An 11,638-nucleotide genomic window follows, 5' to 3' on the forward strand; every position below is an offset into this window, starting at 1 on the left:
GAAAAATGAGAAAGTCACACACGGTAGAACACCAAACATTTCCTTTATCTATACTTCACATATTGAGGTACGTGAATACTTCTTGTTTGAGAAAGTGGAAGGGAAGATTTGGTGGACACAAACACGTACATGCCCCCGGCCGGCTGTTTCGGCCTCGGGTCTTGGGGAATGCGATTCGTGGGTGGGTTGTGGGCTAACTGTTGGAAATGATTAATCTTAATGGTACTTTAACTCATAACGTTTTTGTCCCTTGTTATTCCAAAGCTTGATTGATTAATCAATTTTTCCGTTTAACCAAATAAAATAACGAAATTCAAACACAACGCTTCCTACGTATAGTTAATGCATGTTTTGTAATTACGTAGTCGTAGCTAGCAACGAATTTCACACAATCATAGAGGTCAGGGAAGAGATTCCAGTCGCTAATGCCTAATGAGTGTGGTTAGGTTTCTGAATGCCAACTAATAGTCAGATCATCACTTTTAATTACACATAGTATTTCCAAATCCTATCCCAATGTTATGCCAAATGTTAAATTTTATAGAAATATGAAATGGGTATTGGGAATCCAATAAGAAGAGAGTTTGATACGCTTATAAGCTCAATGGAAGTTCCACACTAAAACCAATTGATAATAGTGGGAGTAACTCCTCAAATTTATAAGGGGACGTTTAGTTCGCAAACAGGTATGGAATTGGAATCAGTAATGATATCAAGGTTGTATGGGTTTGGAAATTGATTCTTCATACCATGTGTTTGGTCCGATATGGGGATGGGTTTTTTCCTTTTGTTTGATACCCGAAGTAAAGGTATGAACCATACTCTCCCCCCTTAGGTTTTTAAACCCCGTACCTTGGGGGTTTGAGGTATGAGTTTAAATCTCTTAAACATTTCAACCAAACACATGATATGGGTTTATACCATTCTAAACACATACCTCATACCTTGAATCCGCGAACCAAACACCCTCTAAGATGGTATTTTCTCTCCTCTTTCTCCAATGTGGGACAACTTACATATGAATAACATAGGGTTTCAACACTCCCCCTCACATGTGAGTGACCTTAGAATTTAGAGCACACCAGAAGGTATTTTAGCCCTCATTAGGATTTAGGAATGAACATCCAATACACGTCTCTTAACCAGTGGCTTAGAAATGCTCAGGTATGAAAGACCCAACATACTTAGGCTCTGATACCATGTTAAATTTCAGAAAAATATGTACTACTACTACTATTATTATTATTATACTCCGTATTATTATTTATTATCATTATTATTTATTAATGTTATTATTATTATACTCCGTATTATTTCAGTAATATTTATTATTATTAGTACTTATTATTATTTATTATTATTGTTTTTATTGTTAATTTTAATAATAATAAGTTCCAATAAGTTTAGATAAGTTCAATAAGTTCATATAAGTACACGTCAAATAAGTTGAATAGAATGCCCCCAAAACCAATTGGCAATAGTGGGAGTAACTCCTCAACCTTATAAAATGGTATTTTCTCTTTTCTTTCTCCAATGTGGGATAACTCTCACGTGGACAACATAGGGTTTCAACATGTCAAGCATTGAAACATGGCTAGAAGTTCACATCACTTGTATATAGGCCTTGTTTACAAAAATTGTATGCATAACTCTATTATTCTCATTTAACATCGATCTTCTATAAATCTTGCATATTTTAATCTGCACACTAATGACTTGCTTTAGAATTCTCTTTAATAATTTGTCACCCTTTTAACCCGCATCGACTTTAACTTAACCCGTTCATTAACCAAGTCTAATGGTGAGATTACAGAGATTCATGCACGGATTAAGAATATTCTTATATTCATGAAGCTATACTAAGTAAAAGGGGCTATCCTTTTTTCTTTTCCCACTACTTGGTTTGCAAGAAACAATACAATCATAGTGATCTTAAGAATATGGTGAATTCCTTTATTTTTGTATAGGAATAATATGATAAAAAGAAAAAACAGTGAATTCCATTAATATATAAATTCGTAATTATATTAAAATCATAATTAAATGAGATCGGAGAGAGGACTTAAGATGAGGTAATACTGAAATGGGTATGGGCACACTTAAAGATTAGATGGGTCACCACTTTGTAGAGGCCATAAATTGGACAAAATGGGACCCATCTAACCAAACAGAAAAGCACAGCCCATGATGTAAACAGTGCTTGTCAAATTAAAGGACAATTTAGTTTATTGGAATTTACTATTGTCATTTCTTTACTTTAATTATTGGTTGATACATATCTCAAGGTCATTAAAAGCATCCCCTCCCCTCTTTGCATGTTACATCCCGTACATTTCCATGTGAATGCTAATCCAAGCTACTCCTATCAAATTAGCCACGTTTTTCTGCGTTTTTTACCCTTTAAAGATTTAAGTTTTAAGATTAATAAGTTCAAATACGTTTGGATAAGTTACTATCATATCTTATTCGATAAATGAGTTTTATTTAGATCATATACGAAGTATATAGGTTTCAATCAGGTGAAATTTACTAAGAGTATTTTATAAGCAGGTATCATACTTCGTATTAGTTCAGTTCAGTAAATTCATAAAAGTCCAAATTGCATCTGGCTAATAAAACACATCCTTACTAGATCAAATTAACTTATCATAATGAGGGTATCCTAATACTTCTATTTTCCCTTAAAGCTAGTTCGAAATGTTAGTAGTACTTCGTATGTACTTATACGGATGGAACGTATAATTAAGTACTAGCTAGCTAGGAAGCACGGACACGTCATTGGACTGCCGTGTCCCGTGTCCGACACGTAGTGGACACCGATACGCCTTGGACACGCGAAAATATGTGTCCGACACGCGAAATCACGTGTCCGGTTCTTTTTGAAAAATTAGTACACGAGACACACGATCGGATACACGATGGACACATTTTGGACACATCTTGAACACATATTTCAATTACTTCTTTCTTTTTCACAATTCTTTCGAATGTCTCCTAATCAACAACCTTCATAAACATATGACCATATTCACAAGCCACCATGACATTAATTAAGGTCTCATTTGTGGGTTACTCCATCATCACATGAATATGATCTTACGTTTATGAAGGATTGGTGTTCATTCACAACAATCTCCGTCTACTTTCTAGAATGAGTGAAAGTTATTACAAAGGAAGAACAAAAATGTGGGGTATAGAAGGAGATGGTTATCGTGTCATTATCGTGTAGAATAGTTCTATTTTCTTATTTGAATGCCGTTAATAAATTTAATTACTTTTTGCATATTATTTTATAAATGATTGTAATTTTATCTTTTTTTATATTATATTTCATTATTTTAATATTATTATTTCCCGTGTCCCCGTGTCCGTCATTTTTAAAATGGTATATCCCCGTACCCGTATTGTGTCCGTATCCGTATTCATTTTGGTGCAACCTAGCTAGCTAGGCGTGCATCATGCAAATCAAGTCGAGACGATCACGTTATTGAGTTTATATGAAATGAAGAAGAGGAAAGGACAACATGTGAAGATGAGCAAGAAACGCATAATGCTTAGGTGACAACATTTGTACTCTTTCGAAATGTCTCATATAGGCATATGTCAATATGTCAATATGCCATAATTGCTCCATAATAGTCCTTAACGATGATACAATCAAACAAATGAACAATATATATATATATATATATATATATATATATATATATATATATATATATATATATATATATATATATATATATATATATATATATATATATATATTTAAATACGTAATAGAATTACTAGTCTTGATCCATCAGTTGGACTTGTTTTATTGTTGTATATAAAATCAAATTGCAGGAAATCATTTTTGAGATATCTGGTAGCTATGCAACATTTTTGTAAAGTTGTATGGCATTGTCGATGGTCTAATCTAAGATGCGACCGAACAATATTGTTTTCTTCTTATTATTCCTAGGAGAGGGAAAACCAGGTCATGAAAATCATATGCAAGTGAGAGTTTGCATGAAGACTCTATTCCTTGCGATCAATCAAACATTTCTATTGTTACACTACATATCCTAGGAAGTGATAGTCGTGGAAATTGCTAATTCCTAAAAAATACGGAGTACTTCATTTAACTTCTTACGTCTAAATAAACAATGATATATATCTTACTAAACCGTATAAATTATAATTTTCTTTTTATTCGGGTCCCACATTTCTGTTTTTTGATTTTTTAGAATAACGTTTACAATTTAGTTTAATAGTAGTAGTAAACTCTAAGCTAGCATGTTTTATTTGCCTTTCAAGCTTTATTTTTGTTGGCAATTAATTTCATTTTATCAAAGCATTTTTTCCTTGTAAAAATCCACTAATACTCCAATGTACTCCCTCCGTATTTATTTAAAAGATACACTTGGCTAGACACGGGTATTAAGAAGAAGAATTGAATGAAATAAAGTAATAAAATAAGTGGGGTTGGGTAGATATTTTAATAAGTAAAACAAGTGGGGACCATATTATTTTAGGAGGTAGGGGGTGAGGTGTAGTTATGAAATTATTTGCTTAATATGGTGGAGGGACATAGGATATATTAGATAGATTATTTAATTAGATTGTGGGGTTGATAAGTTACTAAAAATGAAAAGTGTATCTCTTAAATAAATAAGGCCGAAAAAGACAAGTGTATCTTTTAAATAAATACGGAGGGAGTAATTAAAAACTTACTAGTCGTACTCCAATGGGCATTAACAGCGCACAAATGTCAGTCATGCATTGGAGCAACCTAAATGGATTGGCCCTAAAGCATGTCAGACATGATCAAACTGTTATACCGATTCACCCAAAAAACCGTGTAAAATACATGGTGGGACTTCATTTCTACGAGTATAATTGTACGGACATTTGTTTTTCCTAATTAAAATAAAAACTCTTCAAAATAATCTTTAAAACAATTGAAGTTAATGTCAGCACAATAATATTATTATAAATAAATTATTGGAATTATAAACATAACACTTCGTCCTTTAATCTCAATTTTAAACCATGCATCTTTCTCTATTCTCTGTATAATAGTAATGTTTTTACGCCTATGGTGAAGTTTAGATTTTCCTTATGGTATACTCAGTATTTTTTTTATAAGGTAAGACGAATTGCTCTACTGAGTAGGAACTCCGTACAAGTTAACCCGACCAGCTTAGCGGGCTAGACAATTGATAGAGGGGAGAATGGTAAGGGAAAACCTCCCTCAAAATTCTCAAATGACATCTAGTAAGGATTGAACCCCCAAGCTTTGATTGGAATGTGAAATAATTTCTACAAACCAAGGCATTGCTTTTGGACTTTTGGTATAAGAGTCACTCAAATGAAAAATGATGTAGACGAAATTTGACATCATGTCTTGTGTACCACCTCCAAAACTAAAACGAATTTAGCCAATTCATCTTTTTTAGAGATTTATCTAGATCAATTATTGAAGGGGAAAAATAATCACTCTCCATCAACACCATAGTGATTGATCTTTTCTACCTGAGAAAATGAAGTAACATAATAATTATTACACTCATTCAAAATATTAATCATTCACATTCATGAATGATGATCCATCTACGAGTAATTTATGGTTTGTTGATGAGAATATTAGTACAAGTACTGATTACTAATCTTCAAACCTTGGGCCCAATCCAGTACTCTTTTTTTTTAACAGACCCATTGGCACATTTATTATTGTCGGTTTAGGCCTGGCCCACCATTTTTCTTCCCTAACAAACTTTATACGAATACCGACTTGTTTTCTTCAAAACCCGACATGCATCGTTGCTTGGTCATATTAGTCCTATCTTCCATCATTTACATGTACCACTCTCCGTACGGCTCAAGCTTAGGGGTTGTATGAGGTTCTAAAAGTCTAGCTTAGGGTTAGCTTGCATGATAATCTCTATGAGTTATGGTATATCACAATTCACACTACTCTCGTTTCATAAACATACTAGAACACTAGATATACCATAATTCCAACACACGGCTCCTATATTTTGAGAATTCATACATCCCTTATATCCACTATATCGAATGTATTGGTGCGAGCAAGTTATGCAGCAGTCAATGGATGCCGAAGGCAACAAACACGGTTCAGGAGAAACTTATGCTATGTATTGTAAATTGTAATTACAATTAGAACTGTTTGTATAGGTACAAAATGTATGAAAAAAGAGGGGTGAAATTCAAAGAATTTAGATTCCATTAATTAAGAATGGGATGTCTCTGCTGTACAACAAAACGAGTAGCGAAGATTGAGTCCGGCCATATTATGAATGCTTCAGAAAAAGATATCAGATTGCTTCGATTGTGCTTTGAGGACTTTCAATTTCTTCAAAATGTTGGAGAAGTAATCTTGCAAATATTTTTCCAGAGTAACCATGTCTTTCTGTTCAACACCAAGAAGTTGATAGGTCTCCTGCATTGGAGCTGAGAACACCATATCGCTCGACAGTACCTGACAAAGTTTCCATATTGCTTCAGTGTTTTCATATACAGTATACAGTATACAGATCCAACAGCATTCTGAAAATGCTAATTTAGAATATCTGACAGTTTTTATCCTCTTCTTTCCACTGAATTATAAATATGTTACAACTTCCACATATTGGTGAATGCTGATCATTCTCATTTAACAATTCTATAAAGAAATAACAATAACAAATTAAAAGGTAAAGCAAAGCGAATCTTCTACAAGTTCCCATGCATTTGATTCCAGCAGATTGAATGAATGGGAGCATGATAGTGTTGACAAACAATAAAAAAATCATCTCCAGAAAAATGTTTTTACCTCTGAAAAGGCCAATCTATCGGCAACGTCACTTGTCCACTGAAAAAACCGAGTCAGCTGGCGAGTTGTTTTCAAGACGGATACAGGAACTGTTGTCACATTGGCATCTTGTCCTGCTAGCCTCTCGCATAGTGTTATCACCTAGTAACGCAAGTTCATATCAGTGAATTTTTTAAAGGAAACTCACTAACCATGTATCATTGAGTTCAGCCCATTATGATATTCAAGTAATACTTTTAATCAATCAAGAATTTTCATCATACAGATTTTTAGGGATGATGTATCATGTATAAAAGTATTCAAGCGAAACATGAAAAGAGAAAGGGGAAAGCCAAGAATCCCTTTTTTCCCATGCTCAGAATGTTGTCCATGGTTAAAAGGAAAGCATTTCTACCACAAGCAAAGACAAGAGTGCATATAAAGAGTCACCATTAACAAAGAAACTTGTTAATGAAGAATCACTAACTAGGATTAACAATGAAAAAACTCAACAGATGCCTTAACAGAAATGATAAATGTCAGTACCTCTTGTGTTGTCCATGCACGAGGTCCAGCAAACGTGAGAAGCTTCCCTTTAAGATTCTCGTTCCGCAAGGCTATGAAAGTTAGTCTAGCTATATCCTGGAAAATAAGGTTATTCATTCAGATACAAAGACTAAAAGAACCCTGTCTAATATAATAGTCTTCAAGAGATGAGAGAATCAAGTAATCCACTTTTGTGCAAAGACCTGAGTGTCCATATAAGCTATCCTTGTCGGGGCATCTGTTCCCCAGACAGACTTCTCTTCCAATATTGGCACAGCATACTGCCCAATAAGACCCTGGTATTGGAAACAACAGTGGAAAAATTAATACTGATGGCTACACAACAGCAACCCAGTGCCAAAGGCAGGGTTTAAAAAATTGTATTAAACATCCTTATACTAGACTGTTAAAGAATAATGAAGATAATGTTACTATCACAAACACATGTTCAAGTTTTAAAGAAAAGGAAGCTTGGCGTGTCAATAGTACATATCAAACTAGATTGCACATAAACAATTACTTGAAAAACAAAGCAATCCAGTTGATTTTTAATCTTGCATTGATGAATTCAGAAGAGATAAAAGTAAATTAACTTCTTAAGCTGTAATTTTTCCTGACTTTACCTGCATGAAACCACATAATCTTATTGTAATATGGTTCAATCCGGAATCTTGAAGAAATTTCTCGGTGCAATACTTGATCTCCATCAATGGTACTTCTGGATGCTTGTCACAGTTGTGAATAGAAAAGAACACAAACTTTTGGATTCCCATTGCTTTTGCACATTGTATGAGTGCAACTTTGCCTTCCCAATCTACCTAAATTGACCAGAAAAGTCAGGTAAGGTTGAATATCCATAAAGGCAGGCAGGGCACGTAAAAGAACACCCTCCAAAAGTTGCAGAGCATGCCATTATTCAAACTTCACGACATAATAGTTCATGATGATCAGACATCAAACGATAAAAGACTCTACTACCAATTACCTATGTGATATATTATATGTCCATTTCTTCGAAGCAAGCAAAGTAGTTGAACAAGATTCTTGATCTAAGTGCTTTCTAGGTCAGAAGAAGAAGTACAAAACTATGTAGGTAGCAGAAAGATGGTAGAACTTATAAGCAAAGTATTCATATACTTGATCTAAGTGGTCTCTAATCAAAAGGCTGAGCTCATCAGCAGGAGCCAGCAGGTTTAGATAGAAAAAACCCTTTTTTTGAGATTTTGAGAAGAGTTGCTCTTTTGGGAAATAGTTTATTTATATTACTAACCCCAAAGCAGAGCAAATATATAGGTTATTTTAGGTACCTAGTAGTAGTCTAGTACTCCTATTAATCAAAATACAAGTAAAAAACCCTTTGCAGATACATACTGTTTTTATTGGCTCTTCAGGGCGTCCAGTGGCACAATCGATAATCGTGTGAACCCCGACCAGTGTTGCTGGTATTGTCTCTGGTTTGCTCAGGTCTGCCTGTGCAAACATCAATCTGTAATCAGGGTACAAAGAATAGTTGGGCAAGTTCAAAATAAGATTGTGCTAACTAAACTTCATAGGTTAAAAGGGAAGAACTCCAAAATCAGTTCGGGCACCAAAGTAGATTTTTTTGGGCAGGGGGGAGGGGAGACCATCCTACGGAGTACTCTTTGATTCTTTTGATATGCTACATAAATCATCAAATTGATTAGGAGGAAAATCTGGTCCTCCACGGGAAGAAAGTGGCCCATTCCGAAGAGGAAGATAAGTCATATCTTCTATAAAAAAAATACAAAAAAGACTTACAATCTGAGGTTAAGTTGAATTTGAGCAAGAATCTCAAGACTATGGAGGAAGGTGGATGGTGGGGTTCGTGTCAATGTAACTGTTTTGCCTTAAAAGGTAAGGAAGAAAAAAGAAGAGCAAAACTCACATTAACAACAATGGCACCCCAGTCACGAAGGAAATCAGCAGGAGCTGGTCGAGGTCTCACAAGGCAGCGTACATCATAGCCTTCATCCAGTGCCCGCCTTACAATCTGCCTTCCTAGAGTCCCAGTAGCACCAACAACCAATATACTTGTTGGCCTGACGGGTGTACCTGGAGCAAAATTAGTCGATGCAGCTGTCTGGGTGGTGCACTTTATTAAGGGCGGCGCATAAGATCTTCCTGAAATAAATGTCAATTGTATTGAGCCTAATAGTCAATAATGTACTACTCTCCTGTACTCTAAATTGAAGGTTGAAGTAAATCCAACAATAGCAATGCTAATTTATCTTGTTCATCGCTGTAAGCTAACAACGATGATGAATGTCAATAACAACTTCAATTCACATTCTTCGTCCACACCAATTAAAAAACATACCTAGACTGAATTTCAGTAGCTGACAGGTATAGCACTCAAGAGCACATCATAAAATTACCAAGATCCTATGAGAGTTAATGTCAGTAGTTCAACTAGACATGATCATGTGACACGACAAAATCATGAGTAACGTAATGATCTAACACTTATTATCTACACACCTCACGTGTGACACGACAAAATGTGTGCACGATCAACAAAAGAGTTACAGTATACAAAAACCATTTATACTCTACAGACATATCAAAACAAGATGAAGGCTTTAATAAGAATATAAGAAAGCCTAGGAACCACCAGTTAATCAAGCAACTCCAAGTTTACTCACTTCAAGAACAGTACAAAATTGGTTTCTAAAACAAGACTTGGTTATCAGTTATCACCACCAGAACCCTTGATAACCGAGCTAAATACACAATCTTATATGAGTACATAACTAATCAACAAATAGTACTAGCAACTTGTTTAGTACAAGGCCGTGATAGTAATGAATTTATATGTACTTCCTTCGGCCTTAACTACTCTAATAAACAGACCAGAGACCCAGTGCCTCAGTGGTATTAGGAGGAAGTATTTTTGCCGTGGTATTAGAGGCCATTATAACACAATCCAGTTAGAATACCATACTTATCCTACACTGATAAAATTAAGACAATGGCAAACTAATTTAGGGATGGCCTAATTGCCTAAATAGAAAATCTAGCCTACTGTAAAGTATTTAGGGACGGATGGAGTAATTCACAACTAATGTTACAAAATCCATGACTCCGTGGCAAATTGGTAATGCACTAATGCATCAACCCTATCCCAATTATCTAAAATTCGAACTCTTAATCTCGAAACATAAATATTTTCATTAGGAAATAATATGAGATCATCAGACTAGTACTCCGCAATTTAAAGAGTTCTAACAAATTCAGAATGAATACCATCCAATTAATCAAAGAAAAATAGCAAGACAATGTAAAAAAGAACAAGTACCGGAAAGAGAGGAGAGAGAAGAAGAGGAAGAAATGCGGAAATTCTGTAGAGTTAGACTGGTTTTCCAAGACAACAAACTAGGGCACCCTGTTTGACAGCGGTGGTGGTGAAGGAGTTCCGGTGGTGTGGCTACTTGTGCTGGAAGCCTTCCCGCCATTCTTTCTCTCTCTTTCTTTCAATCTATCTGCAGAGATGACTTATTTTGAGTACTCTTCACAGTTGGAAACTTGGAATGGAAAGAGAAGAAGGAAGAAAGGGTGTGGACGAAAAGTGAACTCACATACTCTGATCTTAGTCTTGCCACGTCCCTCTCCTTTCTTCCCAATTGGATTACGTTTTTCTCTCTCTTTCGAGGTCAGAGTCTCAGAGGTCACACTATGACAAAATTGATGCCCAGCCCGTACCCGATTATCATTATCCTATCCGATTTTTCGGGTTTAAATCTAAAATACTTGTCCGAGAGCATGTATATTGAGCCTCTTGGAGTGACTCCTGTAAGAGTAGTTCTATTCAACTTATTTGACATTAATTTATCTGATCTGAACTTATTGAAAACTATCTGAGCCCATCTAAACTTATTGGAACTTATTATTGATTAGTAATTCTTAATTATTACTACCTCCGTTTTATTAGATCTTTGCAGTTACTATTTGCATAAATATTAATACAAAAGTAGAAAAGTTGGTTGAATATAATGAAATATGGATAAACTATGATATATGTGGAAAAATGAGCGTGTGTGTAAGAAAAAAAATGAATAAAGTAAGAAAAAGTGAATAGAAAATTGTAAATATTGTGGGGTAAGAAGGATAAGGCAGTAAATTTTCATGTGCAAAAATGGAATAAAGCAAAGTGTAAAGAACATTATGAAACGGATTAAAACGGAAAGTGTAAAGATCATTTTGAAACGGATTAAAACGGAAAGTGTAAAGATCATTTTGAAACGGAGGTAGTATTAATTAATAATAATAATACGGAGT

The 11,638-nt window shown here is 34.8% G+C and overlaps 1 protein-coding gene across 1 annotated transcript; it reads right to left on the bottom strand.

Moving 5' to 3' along the window:
• Positions 1–6,119: 6,119 nt before the first annotated feature.
• Positions 6,120–10,970, bottom strand: LOC110788206 (protein HIGH CHLOROPHYLL FLUORESCENCE PHENOTYPE 244, chloroplastic). The gene is made up of 8 exons (XM_021992840.2): positions 10,659–10,970; positions 9,249–9,484; positions 8,714–8,812; positions 7,966–8,160; positions 7,546–7,638; positions 7,343–7,438; positions 6,818–6,958; positions 6,120–6,484 (listed from the first exon to the last, which is right to left on the bottom strand). The coding sequence occupies exons 1-8, from the start codon at positions 10,813–10,815 to the stop codon at positions 6,308–6,310; spliced, it is 1,194 nt and encodes a 397-aa protein (XP_021848532.1). The 5' UTR covers positions 10,816–10,970; the 3' UTR covers positions 6,120–6,307.
• Positions 10,971–11,638: the final 668 nt, after the last annotated feature.

Source organism: Spinacia oleracea, chromosome 4 (genome assembly GCF_020520425.1).
Source record: "Spinacia oleracea cultivar Varoflay chromosome 4, BTI_SOV_V1, whole genome shotgun sequence".
Classification (NCBI taxonomy): domain Eukaryota; kingdom Viridiplantae; phylum Streptophyta; class Magnoliopsida; order Caryophyllales; family Amaranthaceae; genus Spinacia; species Spinacia oleracea.

Excerpts from the sequence above, each read along its gene's own strand:
- LOC110788206 (XM_021992840.2), bottom strand. The coding sequence starts at position 10,815 with ATGGCGGGAAGGCTTCCAGCACAAGTAGCCACACCACCGGAACTCCTT. Across the intron at positions 7,639-7,965 it reads GATTATGTGGTTTCATGCAG|GGTCTTATTGGGCAGTATGC; the intron begins GTAAAGTCAGGA and ends TTCCAATACCAG. Across the intron at positions 6,959-7,342 it reads GTGCATGGACAACACAAGAG|GTGATAACACTATGCGAGAG; the intron begins GTACTGACATTT and ends TTGCGTTACTAG.